The sequence below is a fragment of the Ovis canadensis genome, chromosome 23 (assembly GCF_042477335.2).
Source record: "Ovis canadensis isolate MfBH-ARS-UI-01 breed Bighorn chromosome 23, ARS-UI_OviCan_v2, whole genome shotgun sequence".
Classification (NCBI taxonomy): domain Eukaryota; kingdom Metazoa; phylum Chordata; class Mammalia; order Artiodactyla; family Bovidae; genus Ovis; species Ovis canadensis.
Window position 1 is genome coordinate 59,312,732 of NC_091267.1, and position 18,405 is coordinate 59,331,136.

The window sequence follows — 18,405 nt, forward strand, 5'->3', positions numbered from 1 at the left end:
TGTAGTTTCATTCCCCTAGACAAAGTACACCTGCAAGAGAAGGCCTGAAAGAGACAGAAGCAGGGCCAAGGGACCTGGGAGGGCAGACACACACACAGAGAAGCACTAACCCACTGCCTCTCAGCTTTGCAGCTACTGCCACATTGGGATGCCTGATTACTGGGAAGGGCTCTCCTATGCACTATGGAATGTTCAGTACACCTCTGGCCTCTATCCACCAGCTATCAGTAGCAGCTTCCCTCAGTCGTCCCCTAAATCCCCTCCTCCCAACCACCTGCCCTACCTGCTCCACTCCCAACCAGGCTGTGACAACCAAAATGATCTCTTGGCATTTAGTCACTACGCTGGGTCCGCTCCTTGCGACCCCATGGACTGTAGCCTGCCAGGCTCCCCCAACCATGGGATTTCCCAGGCAAGAATACTGGAATGGGTTTCCTCCTCCAAGGGATCTCTCCAACCCAGGGATCGAATGCACAGCTCCTGCACTGCAGGCAGATTCTTCATCGCTGAGCCACACTGATCTCTAGACAATATCAAGTGTCCCCTGAGGGTCAAAACTCCACAAGTTGAGAACCGCCACTTCAGAATGACCTGATGTTATCATGAGCCTTGCTTTCTAATCACATGAGCCAATAGAGTCCCTTCCTGGCAACAGGTCTGTACTGGAGTCTCACCATGTGCAATTACTCATCCTTAATTCTTTTTCCTCCCTAAGCAGCTATTTTTTTTTTACCATGATTCCATATACTTTTGCCACATACAGATGAGCCTTAAATCCACAGGGCTACAGGTATTGATGTCCCATGCACTTAAAAATTCACGTATAACTTTTGACTGCCCCCAAAACTTAACTATTAATAGCATACTGATGACCAGAAGCCTTACCAACAACATAGTCAATTAACACTTTTTATGCTGTATTATATACTATATTCTTATCATAAAGTTAAAGAAAATGTTATGAAAATCATAAGGAAGAGAAAATACATTTACAGTATTGTACTCTATCCACTGATACTGTAAGCTTACATCATCTGTTTACAAGGGGAACCATCTATCAGTACCCACATCAATACTGCCTTATATGCTATAAAACCCTGTAGATGCTACACCTATTAACACCAGACAACAAAAATGAAAAGACAGTGTGAAAAAGAAATTTACATGTACTCACAGGTATAATAACCATTCATGCATTAGTAATGAAGCAGCAACATGACTGTTCTATGGTAGCCTAGTATAATCAATATGACGGTTTCAAAATTATCTAGCCTGTATACTAATGAATGATTTGTTATAAAAATTTAATCACAGAGAGTATGACGGTCATATTCATAATACAGTACTGTAAACGTTACATTGTTTTAAAAACCATTTATCTGTGATGACAGGTGGAATACCATTTCTCCAATTATGAGAGAGAAGCATACTGTGCAATTCTTTGAAAGCAAAGGTGTACAACAGTAAGAAAACTAACACATTACTCATTTTATATTAAACGTCACTCACCTCGTGCCCATGTAAGGAGAGGCTATTCATTTTAATTGCTCATTTTATACTAAACGTCACTCACCTCATGCCCATGTAAGGAGAGGCTGTTCATTTTAACACTAGTCTTGCACAGCACGTACTACATGATGAATACTTAGGTGACGAGGATGATGACTCAAAATCGTCTCATACCGTTCTTGCCATACAGTTGTCAGATTTCCACACAAAGACACATACATACCCAACAGGTAAGTTTATCAGTGTAGAGCATTATGACTATTTACTGTTGGAAATAGTAAATAGTGGAAGTGGATCATCATAAAAGTCTTTATCTTCATTATTGTCCCACTGAGCAGGCTGAGGAGGAGCAAAAGGCGGGGCTGGTCTTGCTGTCTCAGGAGCGGCAGAGGTGGAGGAAGGAGAGGAGGTGGAAGGGGAAGAGGAGACGCAGGCACACTCAGTGTAACTTTAGAGAAATACACTGAAATTTCTGACTTCTTTGCTTCTTCATTTCTCCCAAAATATTTCTTCTATACAGTATCAGTCCACCTTCCCCATTTGCTAATTTCAGAGCCTGTATCATAGAAGGGTTTGTGTTCTAAAAGAGGTCGAGATCAGTCTTCAGTGATCGGAACCTTCTGCCAGACTATCAATGTTAACTGTTTTCTGGCACTGCTTCTTCCTCATCAGCTGGTACTGATTCAGAAGCACCCATGCCAATCAAATCATCTTCTGTTAACTCCTCTGGTATGCTGTCTATTAGCTCTTGAATTTCTGCAAGATCCATTTCTTGAAACCCTTCCCCCACCCCAACCTTCTCTGCCATACCCACAATCCCTTTCATGATTTCCTTGACTGTCTCTGTCATAAATCATGAAGTCATGCACAACCTCTGAACACACTTTTCTCCAACAGGAATTTATTGTTTTGGGCTGATGGCTTTCAGGGGGTTTTTCCCTTTCTTTTTTAATATTTATGTGCTTATTTGGCTGCGCTAGGTTATCAGTTGAGACATGTGGGATCTTTAGTTTTAACATGCGAACTCTTAGTTGCAGCATGTGGGATCTGGTTCCCTGAATAGGAACCAAATCCAGGGCCCCTGCATTGTGAGCATGAAGTCTTAGCCACTGAAATATTAAGGAAGTTTCTTTTCATGCTTGTTTCTGTAACGACAATAGCATCTTAAATGGCATAATCCTTCCAGATTTTCATCTTTTTCTCTCTACTAGGGTTCTCTTCCATAGCGTTGACAACTATTTCCATAAAGTACCATGTACAATGAGCCTTAAAGGTCCTTATGACCTCCTAATGTACAAACTGAATTAGAGATGGTGTGTTTGAGGGCAAAGAGATCACTACGATGCCTTCAGTGTTGAACTCATGAGGTTCTGTATGTCCAGTATCCAAAGAATTTCAAAAAGGAGTCCTTTACTGGCAACACAGACAAAGCTTGAAGGAACTAATCAAGAAAAAAAGTTCTCTCTACCCGGGCCTTCTTGTACAACCAAAAGACTGGGAGCTAGTGTTTATCTTTTCCCTTCAAGGCTCGGGGGTCAACAGGTTTACAGGTAAGGGCAGTCCTGATGGTAATCCCAATTGCATTTACACAAAAGAGCAGAATTACCATATCCCTTCCTGCCTTCAATCTTGATGCCTGCTTCCCTTCCTTCCTTGCTAACAAATGTCCTTTGTAGCATTTTTTATCCAGAATAGGGCATTTCATCTGCATTAAAAACCTGTTCAGGCAGAGATCCTTTCTCCTCAATGATATTTGTAATGGCATCTGGGAATTTGTCTGCTACCTCGGTCGACAGAAGCTGCTTCTCCTGTTATCTTGACATTTTAAAGCCAAACTACTTCTAAAATTATAAACCATATTCTACTGGAACTGAATTCTCCAGCTTTAGAGCCTTCACCTGCCTTTTGCTTTAAGTTGCCATATAACAACTTTTGACTTTTCCCTAATCACATTAGGACCTATACGTATGTCTTTCTTAGAGCCATCCTGTGCTCAAATAAAAGCTGTACTTTCAATATGAGACAAAAAGGCGTTTCACAAAAAGTGCAATGTTTCAGCACCTGCTGGTATAGCTGCAGTGACAGCTTCATGAATTTCCTTTTCTTTCTTTTTACAGTGGTCCCTACACCCGATTCATTTATCTTGAAATGACAGCCAATGCAACTGCAGACCTCAATCTACGGTACATATCAAGCAATTCAGCTTTTTCTTGTAATGTCATGACTTTTCTCTGCTTCTTGGGAGCACTTTCAGAATCATTAGCAGTCCCCTGGTGTTGCCTTAGGCTTACAAGTATTGCACTAAACACAATGAAAATGATTCGAGAACTGCAGGAATGATTCGAGAACTGCAGGAAGTCACTTATTACTGTGATGCACCATTTACTGGAGAAACAAACTGCTCACTTGGAGATGATTAGCGTCACACAGGGTGTCGGGTGGATATTCACTCGAGTGCACCCTGACGGCAACAGGTGCATGCCTGCACGCTCAGTCATGCTAACTCTTTGGGACCCCAAGGACTATAGCCCTCCAGGCTCTTCTGTCCATGGGATTTTTCCAGGCAAGAATACTGGAGTGGGTTGCCATTTCCTCCTCCAGGGGATCTTCCCCACCTAGGGAATGAACCCACATCTCCTGCGTCTTCTGCGTTGCAGATGGATTCTTTACCTCAAAGCCACCTAGAAGTCCAACAGGAGGTGGCTACAAAATTATTACAGTAGTACAGAATGTACTAGTTAATTTATACAGCTATAAATTAATATTGTCTCTTTAGGTTTGTTCCTACTACTCTCAACAGCATCATGTATGGTCTCTCCTTGTGTGTTTAACTGCTGATAAATCTTAACGTTTTATAATAGATTTATGTATATGTTATGGTTCAGTTCAGTCACTCAGTCGTGTCCAACTCTTTGCGACACCATGATCGCAGCACGCCAGGCCTCCCTGTCCATCACCAACTCCCGGAGTTCACTCAGACTCACGTCCATCGAGTCAGTGATGCCATCCAGTCATCTCATCCTCGGTCGTCCCCTTCTCCTCCTGCCCCCAATCCCTCCCAGCATCAGGGTCTTTTCCAATGAGTCAACTCTTCGCATGAGGTGGCCAAAGTACTGGAGTTTCAGCTTTAGCATCATTCCTTCCAAAGAAATCCCAGGGCTGATCTCCTTCAGAACGGACTGGTTGGATCTCCTTGCAGTCCAAGGGACTCTCAGGAGTTTTCTCCAACACCACAGTTCAAAAGCATCAATTCTTCGGCGCTCAGCTTTCTTCATAGTCCAACTCTCACATCCATACATGACCACAGGAAAAACCATAGCCTTGACTAGACTGACCTTTGTTGGCAAAGTAATGTCTCTGCTTTTCAATATGCTATCTGCTGCTGCTGCTAAGTTGCTTCAGTCATGTTCGACTCTGTGCGACCCCATAGACGGCAGCCCACCAGGCTCCCCCGTCCCTGGGATCCTCCAGGCAAGAACACTGGAATGGGTTGCCACTTCCTTCTCCAATGCATCAAAGTGAAAAGTAAAAGTGAAGTTGCTCATTCGTGTCCGACTCCTAGCAACCCCATGGACTGCAGCCTACCAGGCTCCTCCGTCCACGGGATTTGCCAGGCAAGAGTACTGGAGTGGGTTGCCATTGCCTTCTAGGTTGGTCATAACTTTTCTTCCAAGGAGTAAGCGTCTTTTAATTTCATGGCTGCAGTCACCATCTGCAGTGATTTTGGAGCCCCCGCAAAAAGAGTCTAACACTGTTTCCCCATCCATTTGCCATGAAGTGATAGGACCACATGCCATGATCTTCGTTTTCTGAATGTTGAGCTTTAGACCAACTTTTTCACTCTCCTCTTTCACTTTCATCAAGAGGCTTTTTAGTCCCTCTTCACTTTCTACCAAAAGGGTGGTGTCATCTGCATATCTGAGGTTACTGATATTTCTCCCAGCAATCTTGATTCCAGCTTGTGCTTCTTCCATCCCTGCGTTTCTCATGATGTACTCTGCATAGAAGTTAAATAAGCAGGGTGACAATATACAGCCTTGACGGACTCCATTTCCTACTTGGAACCAGTCGGTTGTTCCATGTCCAGTTCTAACTGTTGCTTCTTGACCTGCATATAGGTTTCTCAAGAGGCAGGTCAGGTGGTCTGGTATTCCCATCTCTCTCAGAATTTACCACTGTTTATTGTGATCCACACAGTCAAAGGCTTTGGCATAGTCAATTAAGCAGAAATAGATGTTTTTCTGGAACTTTCTTGCTTTTTCCATGATCCAGAGGATGTTGGCAATTTGATCTTTGGTTCCTCTGCCTTGTCTAAAACCAGCTTGAACATCAGGAAGTTCACGGTTCACGTATTGCTGAAGCCTGGCTTAGAGAATTTTGAGCATTCCTTTACTAGTGTGTGAGATGAGTGCAATTGTGCAGTAGTTTGAGCATTCTTTGGCATTGCCTTTCTTTGGGATTAGAAAGAAAACTGACCTTTTCCAGTCCTGTGGGCCACTGCTGAGTTTTCCAAATTTGCTGGCATACCGAGTGCAGCACTTTCACAGCATCATCTTTCAGGATGTTATAGTAGATGATAAACTAGTATCCAGATATATTTTACACATTCATGCATACTTTTTTCAACATTTGTAGGCTACATAGTTCATCTGGGAATTTTTTCAAACTGTCTCAAATCTCCAAAAAGTTTTCTAGTACATTTATTGAAAAATATCCTACACAGTTCAATCCTGTGTGATTCAAGGGTCAACTGTAATACAAATGCAATCTGTACGCCCTATCATGGCTTTGCCAGTATTTTGTTTCATAACTTTGTGATTACCTCAAAAGCCTTATTTTCTCACAAGATTATGAATGTCTCACGTGATGAACACCTTTCTGCGCATCTTCTCTGTCTGTAATGCGGCCCCATGCACACTGCAATTAAAGGCAATATATATGCTTTGCTACTGTTACAACAGCAAAGTCATTCGCTGCTCAAGGTCAGAAGCACTACTCCCAGTCTCAGGGAAACAGCCACCCTTTTCAATACTATAAGCTATCAAGCAATCCATAATTAAATGACAAAAGGAAGTATCTTTCATAACAGTAAAACTGGGATCATTATTAGACTTCATTCATCACTCTGCATTCTCAACTAGGCAGGAAGCTTTCTGCTTTATAAGAAATACACTATTGAAATATCATTGCCTATATTATACTTGAAAAACCAGAGGACACAGTCCTTTTATATTTGCTGTGCTGTTCTCCACTTACTGCTCATTCTTTAGAAGGTAATACTGGCAAGGGTAGAACAAAGGCAGAATCTTATCCAGGACATGGACCACTGTTCTCAAATGCCTCGATTGGACCAGAATTCCCAAGAGTGGGATGCCTTCTGCACAGAACTTCTCAATGCTATGGAAAAAGAAATAAACAATGAGCACATAAGGTAGTCAGTTCATGAAATGATATTCTTTTAATGCATCATCAGCCTACAAGCTACCTGGATTATCTCAGGTCTCCAACACATTTATACATAGCCAAATTTCACACACAAATGCTAGAATCATAATCCTAGGAGGAAGCAGCTTGGGGTGGAGAAACATATGAGAGAGATTAAGAGGTACAAACTTCAAACTGCAAAATAAATAAGTTATGGGTATGAAATGTACAGTGTGGGAAATATAGTCAATAACTATATAATATATGGTACATGTGTTCAATGGTAACATATCATAACCAGACTTATCAGGTGATCAGTATAGAAATACTGAATCACTATGCTGTATAATAGGAGCTAACACAGTGTTGCAGATAAATTATACTTCAAAAGCAAACAAACAAGCTCATAGAAAAAGAGATGATATTTGTGGTTACCAGAGGCCAAGGGTGACGAGGCAAGGGGTGGTCAGGGAAGGTGGAGAGAAGGGGAATTAGGTGAAGATGGTCAAAAGGTACAATTTTCCAGTTATCAAATAATGTAACGTACAACATGATAAATGTAAGTAACATTGTTGTATATTATACATAAAAGTTTTTAAGGGAGTAAACCCCAAGAGTCTTCATCACAAGAAAAAAAATATTTCTATTATTTAATTTTATATCTATATGAGATGATGGATGTCCACTAAACTTGTGATAACTACTTCATGATGTGTGTAAGTCAAATCATTATGCTGATAGCCAGGACATGGAAGCAAATTAGATGTCCATCTACAGATGAATGGATAAAGAAGACGTGGTAAATACATACAATGAAATATTACACAACCATAAAAAGAAATGAATTTGAGCCAGTTGAACTGAGGTGGATAAACCTAAAGCCTGTCATACAGAGTGAAGTAAGTCAGAAAGAAGAAAACAAATATCGTGTATTAATGCATATATAGAGAATCTAGAAAAACAGTAGGATAAAAAACTATTTGCAGGCAAGGAACAGAGATACAGATGTACAGAATGGACCTGTGGACAGAGCAGGGGAAGGAGAGGGAGGGACAAACCGAGAAAGCAGTATTGACGTACACACACTATCATGTGTGAAACAGAGAGCTAGTGGGAAGCTGCTCTAAAACACAGGGAGCCCAGCCTGGTGCTCTGTGATGACCCAGAGGGGTGGGATGGTGGAAGGGGAGGGAGGCTCAGCAGGGAGTGAATAGATATATATAATTATGACTGATTTGTGCCATTGTACAACAGAAACCAACATAACATTGTAAAGCAATGTTCCTCCAGTTAAAAAAATTTTGTAAATCGTTATGCTGTACACCTTAAACTTACAGACTGCTGTATGTAAATTATATCTCAATAAAACTAGAAGGAAAAAAACATAAAGAACTACCTATGAAGCAGAAGTTCTGGAGACACAAAGATACAAGACACTGCCCCTAGCACACCCCTACCATCAGGAAACAGAGCCCCTCGAGGAGGAGGGGGAAGTGATCGCGCATTAATATGGTGAGCACAGGGCAAGGGCACAGGTGCTGCGGCGCAGGATCTTCAACACTGGGCGCACTGATCACCGGCGGAAGGTGAGATCACCACTCTCCTCCTTAGCCCAGGGCGTCTTCTCTAATTAAGATTCCTCCCCACAGCTTAGCTCCTCCATGATGGTATCCTGCTCTGGTGAGCTCTCCTTCTTTTACCTTTCTCTGCCCATACTCTTAAGAAGTTCTCAGTCTAAGCTGCACATTAAGATTCACCTGGAGAACTGGCCCCCAGTACAATGAGATCAGGATTCTCACTCTCTTCTCCATACTGGTAATCAGAATCACCAGAAAGGTGATTCTAAAGGGTGGTCAAGGTTAAGAACCAGTGCTCTACTTGTATCATCCAGCCTAGGATCAGGTCTTCCCCGGTGGCTCAGATGGTCAAGAATCCGCCTGCAATGCGGAAGACCTCAGTTCCATTCCTGGGTTGGGAAGATCCCCTGGAGAAGGGAAGGGCTACCCACTCCGATATTCGTGCCTAGAAAATTCCATGGACAGAGGAGCCAGGCGGGCTACAGTCCAATGTGTCATAAGGAACAGACACAACTGAGCGATTTTCACAGCCCATGATTATATTGTTCATTACTGCCAATTGTTCTGTTATCTCTCCTACTTCATAGCGTAGGCTGAACACTAACAGCTCATATGACAACTGGCATCCCACTGAAAACACACTGAATGGGCAATAACATATTGAAATCAGATGCTAAAAAGGTGCTACAGTTAATTTAAAACATAAGAATCACAAAGTATGGGTAAAAGAGGTTTTAGAAAAATTGACAGGCTAGAAAAAATTAATACACTGTAGGAAAATGATCTTTAAAGAAAAGGATTTTTAACCAACTCAATAGTCATGCCTTCAGTCACTTACTGTACCAGATTCAGTCTTCATCACTAGGGATTATTAAAAGACAAATATGGTTCCTGAGTCCTAACACCATAGAATATCTTCAGTAAAATTAAACAGACCCCTACATTACACTGTGATAAATACTATAATGGAAGAAACCGACACAGCTACGGGCTCATACAAAAGAAGCACTTGACTTGATCAGGCAATCCATCCCTTTGGTGGGCTTAGCCCTCCAGCTAGGAAGCCTGAGTTGGGCACCATCACTTAAATAAAACTCAGTACAGGTGACCAACTATTTTTATTTGGTCATTATTCTGAGGAAGAGACTCTGTCTACTGCTGACATAAACATCCCAGTCTGGGTGACAGGTATAACTCTCTTCATAATGCACCCAGGTGATTTTCTGTCACAAATCCAACCTACATGAATTTGGGCAGCATTTACCCTTGATAAGCTATTAATTGAGGCTTATCATTTGACCCTGATTACCCCTAGACAGATTAGAATGAGGCCTCAGACCTTGGGATATGAAAAATGAAGTTGGGGGAAGCACTGACTACAAGGTTCAGCAACCCTAGAAGTTCAACCCAAACACTGTACCTGTGGCCCACAGCTGTCATAGCTAAGGCCAGATAACAGCCAATGGGCATGCCCGCCTTCACAGCCTTCAAGAGAGGATGAAACGTGGGTGATTCTGTCATTTCTGGCACACTGCTGGAGAAGGGAACAGCTGCACAATTCTGCTGTATTCCATAATCATTTTTGTGCAGTTTTAACCTCAAAATCAAGTTCCAGGCCCACTGGTTAAATGAGGTCTCAGGTGTCTCTCCATATCGAACGATACTGGCCAAATATGAAACCTAAAACAATTATTTATTTTAAACCACATTATTCACATAACCATTAAATTAGTAAGCTCACCCATCCATCTCTCTTTGTGATCAATAATGCCCTCAAAAGAAAAGACACAATGCTTACTGATACTCAGTGTTTATAGCACTAAATTAAAGCATTTCTCACTCACAACTGAACACTTCTTCTGTTTATTTGCTAGTCACTTTGTGAACCTGATCAGGGTCAGCTCAAGCAAGAGTAATAATATGAAAGTTGGTATGCAACGAATGGTGTGCTAGTAAATAAATTTAACAACAAGCTGGAGTTTAGGGGCTCATTTATAGGGTCTGCCAACTCTGGTAGTTGAAAAGAAAAAACAAACTCCCACCATGGTCAACTTCAAGCACCACAGATTGAACAGTCAGGCTTCAGAGTTCTTAAAAATGTAATAATCAGTTCTCCCAAGCCAGTACAAGCCAGCACCAGCCCACCACTGTAAATCAACTCAAATTCCACAATATTAATATGGTCATATATAGACTACTTCTTAAAGAAAAATCTTTCTTCACCCATAGAACTCAATTTCGATATCTGAAATTGCCAGAAATGTTCTTAGGAAACCTAAGAGTAAATACTGTAATTTTAACCACCCAAGTCATTTATAATAAAGACTTATGTCCTCAATACAGAAAAGAAGGAAGTACCTGCTTCATACTTTCAGAAAGAAGCCCAGCATATGGTTTCTGTGCAAGGTACTTCTGGTATGCTTCAAGAATCATTAAAGCGATTTCAGCATGGACTGCTTGATCCAAATGAAGAGACACCTTTTAAAGAGAAAAATAATCACAAACATGTCATCTTGATTTTTTTTGTTGTTATACCTTTGAACTGAAAGATCAGTCAGGATAAAAAAAGAAATCCTGGATGCAGAAGCTAAATCTTCCAAAGCTCGCATTCCTAAATAATGAAATTATAAAATGGCAATAGCAAAAAAATTTTTAATCTTTAAAGAACCACTATACTGCACCAGTTATGTGTGAATCTGAGTCATTACCAACTCCAGTTATAAAAGGTATCTTTGAATGCAACTCCCAATCCCCATTCTAAAATCTCGATAAATACTTTAGGTTACAAGTTTAAAGGCATTGTTAAGAATCAGGAAGATGTTTAATTATTATTAACAAAATAAGAAGGTAATAATTTAAGTCTGTATTCCCTTTTCTTCTGTCATCAGTGAAAATATTAAACATACTCAACAACACAGGTAAAATACTCCTTCAGGAGCTTGAAGTTGCCCACCAATTCTCCCACCCAATCTTCCTTTGCATCTGATATAACACATTCCTTAATCCTCTCAGAGAAGAGGACTTTCCAAACACCAAGAAAAGAGCAAGCAGACACTCATGAGGACTGGACTCTGCATGCAGCTCTCTGGGAGAGGAAGGTGGGGGCTTCTGTTTACAAGTCAGAGAAGGTGAAGGTGGAAAAGAGTCTCCTGCAGCTCTCACCGACCAGCACTTGAGAGAAGACCCAGCTGAGTCCATGAGCAGACCAGATGGTTAGGGACACGCTGGGGAGAAAGCTCCCTGGCTTCAGGTTCCTCATCTGTACAAAAGGGGTCATGTTCACACCACCACACAAGATGACTGCAAGGACGAGACGACTTGCTCAGAACAAAAGCTGGCAGATGGGGCTGAGTTCCCTTTCCCTTCCCTTTAAAATATTTAAATATTTTGATCAAGGAGCTCACTAACAAGGCCTGGGTAAAAAGGGAGGAAGATTTTGAAAGAATTCCTTGACATGACATCTTTGGAGACATGACAGGTAGCAAACTCTTGATAATAATAACTGCCACCACTAAGACCCTGGCATGTGCCAAGAACATATTTCATGTGTCCCAGCTTGCTGAAACCTTACAGCAACCTTCTGAGCTAAGCCTGTCAGTGTGATGTTTACAGAGGAGCAACTGAGGCCCAGGGAGTTCAGGAAGCTTGCTCACGGTCACACAAACAGGAGGTAGCAGAGCTGGGATCAGAAGTCAGGCAGGCTGGCTCAGAGCTCAGGCTCTTAACCAGCGCACAGTGTTCTGGAAGACAAGTCGGGCAGTGATACACAATACAAAATTAAGAGGAAGGAAGACCAGAGGCAGGAGAGGCAATTAGGAGTAACTGCAGTAAACAGCCAGAAATACAACAACAGAAACAAATGATTCAAGGAATAAAGGAAGTACTTTCAGTGTGGAGCAATTTATCTTCACTTATAGGATGCTCACTCTGCAAAACAGAACTCAATTAGAAGAGATCCTAAATTCTAAAACAGCGAAGAAAATCTGCAGGTCTTGCAAATGACATTTTAAAACGTTAATGGCTGAGAAAATCTTTCTTTAAAACTGATGTGTGTGGACAGTCTTTAGGGAAGGTTTTTAGCACATACCTGTTCACCAAATCCCCAATTCAGGCCTTCTAGAATAACACAGGCCAATTTATTCTTCACCGATGTCAGGTTATAATTCAATAACCAATCCCGAATCACAGCTATCTCAGAGGCAGAAGGTCGCCAAAGATACAAAGGTAGTTCTTTAAACAAGTATAAAGAAACCTTATTTAAAAGAAAAATTATAATAATTAAAATCAAATTTTAAAGACAATCCTATATTACTACAATACTACATTTTTAAAGTGCTTACAAAAAGTTTTCTCCAAAAGGAAGTGGGGTTTTGTTTTGTAGACAATGAAATGAACAACCAGATCAAATGAATATAAATACTAATGATACACCAAAAGCACATTTTACAATCCTCTGTAAAGGTCAAGCTGTTTTTCCTATGTAACTGGTGAAAAGAGAAGGTGAAAGTCACTCAGTCATGTTCAACTCTTTGCCAGACCAGAATACTGGAGTCGGTGGCCAGCTGTTCCCTTCTCCAGGGGATCTTCCCAACCCAAGGATCAGACCCAGGTCTCCCACATTGCAGGCAGATTCTTTACCAGTTGAGACACCAGAGAAGTCCCTGTAAAATGGTATACTTCCATTTTTAAAAAATCACTACAGTAAGATTCTAATTTAAAGTCATGATAAATCAGCAGAAAGGCATTCATTTTACAAAAAAACTTAGCACTTCAAATAATTATTTCTCCTGTGGCATTTAAAAAATTATTTCTATTACCTTTAAAGCATTCCAGAAAGTAGATACAAGAAATGGATAGGGGTAAAGATAAGACAAGATCAACCAAGAGCTGATATTTATTAAAACTGGATGGCACAGAAATTTATTATACTCTTCTCTATTCTTTATATACTTGAAAAATTCTGTACAGATATCCTTAGCACCACTTGTCAATAACAAATCCATGAGCAAAGTAAGATACAACTGGGTTCACTTAATACAGTCTGATTTAAGTAAGAATGATCAGAAGAGCAGTTAATTTTATAATGTCTAGAACAGTGCTGTCCAAAGGAAATCTAAAGCAAGCCATAAATGTATTTTAATTTTTCTAACAGCCATTTTTAAAAGTCAAAAGAAGCAAGCAAAATTAATTCTAACAACATATTTCATTTAATCTAATATATCCAAAACAGTATTCCCACATCATTACAAAAGATTACTGAGATATGTTATTCTTCCATTCATATTAAGTTTTAGAAACTCGGGGAGTATCTTACACTCACAGCACATCATAATTTGGATGAGACATATTTCAAGGGCTCTATAGTCACGTAGGCTTAGTGGTTACTCTATTGAACAACTCAGCTCAGAACACAGATCCTACATTTTTCAGGTTCCTGCACTGCTCCATATTGGAGGCAAAACAAAATGTGAAAGACTAGAAGGAATGAATTTGAAAGACTTTTTCTTTCCTTTGCATGTGCAGTGTGTGTGTGTGTACTTAGCTAAATTTTCATAAGGATTTGTAATAAAGATCTTGAACAACTGAATAAAACAGTAACCTAAGCAATCTAATACATACAAAATTTCTTCTTTAGCCTGTGAGCATCTGACAAAAAGAACAAAATAATGGTACTAGAACAATGAGTATAGCAACAAGATCTGTCCAGTCACACAAAATAACAGTGTAACATATATCCACCCATCAAGAATGAAAGTGAATTAACCAAGAAAGACCTCATAGACATTACTACTACTACTACTACTACTACTACTAAGTCTCTTCAGTCGTGTCCGACTCTGTGCGACCCCATAGACAGCAGCCCACCAGGCTCCCCTGTCCCTGGGATTCTCCAGGCAAGAACACTGAAGTGGGTTGCTATTTCCTTCTCCAATGCATGAAAGTAAAAAGTGAAAGTGAAGTCGCTCAGTTGTGTCCAACTGTTAGCGACCCCATGGACTGCAGCCTACCAGGCCCCTCCATCCATGGGATTTTCCAGGCAAGAGTACTGGAGTGGGGTGCCATTGAAAAGGGATTGTTACAAAAACTCTATGGCCAGTAAATTCAACTGGTTAGAAATAGGAAAATCCCTTTAAAAATATAAATTACCAAAACTGACTCAGGAAAAAAAAAACTATTTGCTTAAAATTTTCAATTTGTTATCAAAACATATCCCACAAAGAAAACCCACGACCCAGATAACTTTGCTGGTAAATGCTATCAAACATTCCAGGAAGAATCCTAGCAATCTTACGAAAATTCTTTCAAATAATAGAAGAGAAGGAAATGCTTTCCAACTCGTGTTACAAGGCCAACATGACCCTAAAACAAAAATCTAACAAAATAAAATTATAGATCAATATTTGCCATGAATCCACAGTAAACAATAGCAAACTGAACCTAGTAACACGCAAAAAAGAGTAATATACTAGGATCGAGTGGGTTTTATTTTAGGAAACAATGATGGTTCAATATTTGAAAATCAATGTAATTCATCATTTTAACAGAAAAAAGGATAAAAATCACAGGAGCATCTCAGTGAATGAAGAAAAAACAACTAAATACCCATGCATGAAAAAAGAAATTTCAGCAAACTACAAATATAAATTTCTCAGTCTACCACAGAGTATACATGAAAAGCCTGCAGCTAGCATGATACTTCATGGGGAACTTTGGAACCTTCTCTGTTATGATAAGGAACACGGTAAGGCCACTTTTACTACCTCTATTTCATACTGGAATGAATGAAAGATCTAGTTCATTCAATAAAGCAAAAAAAAAGAAATGATTAAACAGGAAGAATCCCAGTAAGAATTCCCAACAAAACAGAATTTAAAGAATGCATTTTAAAATATATTTATGCTTTCACTGAAAGTCAAGAGATCACTAATTTTACCTGAAGAGGATATCAGGAAGATGATTTCACTAACAAAAGCAGAATGTTTCAAATCATTAAAAAAGACCAATAGGAAAATATTTATCAATTTTCAGGCTGTCACCAAGTTATCTGAATTCTGTACTTTGAGATGTCCCCAGGGGCTTGGCCCTTATCAACAACTATTCGTAACCCAGGGTGATTTCCACACATCTATAGCACAAATGACTTTTCCTCTCCTGCTGGGCCTCTAGAACAAAGTTACGTTCAGACACACCCCAACTGTGCCAGTGAAAGTTTAGGTCCACAGTTCGTTCCCAGACTCTGAAGCTCGAAGCTGATTTCAGCCTAGTCCAAGGTCACAGCAAAAATATTCAAAGCCATCATATGCATCTGAAAGCAAGGGGGCTTAAACAAGTTCCTCCAAAAATGTCAGTGAGTTTAATGAACATAAAGGAACCACATGTATAAAGAGAGTGGGGGGCATCTTTTATAAGATGTGCTCTAAAGAACATTATGGTTCTAATTTGCACACTTACAGCTAAGCATATTTCTGAGCACAATTATTACTGAAAGTATTATGGGCCCAATTAAAAATGTTGCTACTGCTACTGCTGCTAAGTCACTTCAGTCGTGTCCGACTCTGTGCGACCCCATAGATAGCAGCCCACCAGGCTCTGCCATCCTTGGGATTCTCCAGGCAGGAACACTGGAGTGGGTTGCCATTTCCTTCTCTAATGCATCAGAGTGAAAAGTGAAAGTGAAGTTGCTCAGTCGTGTCCGACTCCTAGCAACCCCATGGATTGTAGCCTACCAGGCTCCTCCGTCCATGGGATTTTCCAGGCAAGAGTACTGGAGTGGGATGCCATTGCCTTCTCCGATTAAAAATGTTAGGTGTGGCCAAACCCAGGGAAAAAAAAAAAACGTGTCAGATAAAGGTTATGAACTCAATCAAACTGAAACACTCACATGACCCACTGTAGATTTTCTTGGAAGACATTCCATTAGATGACCACTCAAAAAGGAGCAACCAAAAACTTGCTCTTTGCAAACTCAAAGAAACAGAAAGTAGAATGCTGGCTGCCAGGAGCTGAGAAGGGACGAGGAGATAGTGTTTAATGGGTACAGAATGTGTTTCACAAGATGAAAGAGTTCTGTGGATGGATGGTGGTGATGGTAGGTAGCAAAACAACGTCATGTATTTAATATCACTAAACTTAAAAATGGTTAATATCATGTTTTATGTTGTGTATAATTTGGTGGTGGTGGTGGTTTAGTCACCAAGTAGTGTCTGACTCTGTGTGACCCCATGGACTGTAGCCCCCCAGCTTCCTCTGTCCAATTTCCAAAGCAAGAATACTGGAGGGGGTTGCCATTTCCTTCTCCAGGGGACCTTCCTGTCCCAGGGATCAAACCCACATCTCCTGCATTGTAGGTGGATTCTTTACCGCTGAGCCACCAGGGAAGCTGTGTATAATTTACCATAATTAAATCTCTCTTAATGTAAAAAGAAAAAGTAACATATACTATTCCAAGTAAAGAATGATATAGCCTTAACAATCTGTCATTAAATTTGCTCACTCATGAGTGTGATGAAGTACAATAGTTATCCATCATCTATCCTGCAGGAATGATGCAACGACTATAAGGTAAAGGCCCTTGCAAATATAAGCCCAGAGAAAAACACTCTAACTTTAAACATTCCTCCTAAAGTTACCACACATGACTACCTGCCATTAGAGAAATTCACTCATTACAGCCTTAATATACTTGATGAAGAAAATCTTAAGTATATATTTTTGAAAATGATACACTCTTAACAATAGAATACTACTTAGTCATATTAATATTTTAATAACTACTTAGTCATTAAAAGGGATGGACTACTGACATATGCTACAACATGGATGGGCCTGGAAAACATTATGCTAAGTGAGAGAAGCCAGTCACAAATGATCAGATATTCCGTAATTCCATTTATATAAAATGTCCAGAATAGGTAAATCTATAGAGACAGGTTTCTCAGCTCAGTGGTAAAGAATCTACCTGCCAATGCAGGAGATATGGGTTTGATCCCTGGCTCGGGAAGATCCCTGGAGAAGGAAATGGCAACCTACTCTAGTATTCTCACCTGGGAAATCCCGGGGACAGAGGAGCCTAGTGGGCTGCAGTCCATAGGGGTCACAAAAGGTCAGACATGACTTAGTGACTAAACAACAAAAACAGAAAACAGGTTGTGGTCACTCAGGGCTGAAGGGGATGGAAGTCTGACAGCTAACTGGTATGTGGTTTTGTTCTGAGGTGATGAAAATGTTCTAAAATTGACTGGTGATATGTATACCTATCTGTGAATATACTAAGAACCACTGACTTGTACACTTTAAATAGATGAATTATACTATATGTGAATTATATTGCAATAAAACTTTTTAAAAGCTACATAAAGATTACAAAAGGGATTGTGACAAATGACAGAACTAGATGATATACATCTTGCTCAACTTAAACTTTTACTTTTGTTTTTGATTGATTTAAAGCAGGTCTTCTTTCTTAAGAGTTGTTTCCACCAAGAAAAAAAAATAAGAATTATGAAGGTAAAGCAAAAGTATGAAATAAAAACTATGGATTACTGTTAGGCTCTAATTAAAAGCCTGTGGATTTCCCTAGGGGTCCAGTGGTTAAGAATCCATCTGCCAATGCAGGGGACATGGGTTTGAGCCCTGGTCCAGGAAGATTTCACATGCCACAGGGCAACCAAGCCCGTGTGCCACCACCACGAGCCAGCACTCCAGGCACCGTCATAGCGAGGAGCCCACGGACCACAGCTAGGGAGCAGCCCCCGCTTACCACAGCTCGAGAAAGCCCGCACGCAGCAATGGAGACCCAGTGCAGCCAAAACTAAGTCAGAAAGAAAATAGTAAAGAAAAACCTCTTTGAAGGAGGTGGGAAGTCACTTTGCAGAGATTAAGAGAAACAATCCAG

At 40.4% G+C, this 18,405-nt stretch overlaps 1 protein-coding gene across 2 annotated transcripts in view; it reads right to left on the reverse strand.

The window, feature by feature from the left end:
* The window catches only part of EPG5 (ectopic P-granules 5 autophagy tethering factor), a 128,390-nt gene that overhangs the window by 79,123 nt on the left and 30,862 nt on the right, over window positions 1–18,405 (reverse strand). For both annotated transcript variants that reach the window (XM_069569067.1, XM_069569066.1), the window contains exons 14-17: window positions 12,598–12,762; window positions 10,869–10,988; window positions 9,931–10,190; window positions 6,766–6,906 (exon numbers count right to left, since the gene is read on the reverse strand). In XM_069569067.1, the coding sequence (XP_069425168.1) occupies window positions 6,766–6,906; window positions 9,931–10,190; window positions 10,869–10,988; window positions 12,598–12,762 (686 nt within the window). The remainder of the gene's footprint in view (window positions 1–6,765; window positions 6,907–9,930; window positions 10,191–10,868; window positions 10,989–12,597; window positions 12,763–18,405) is intronic.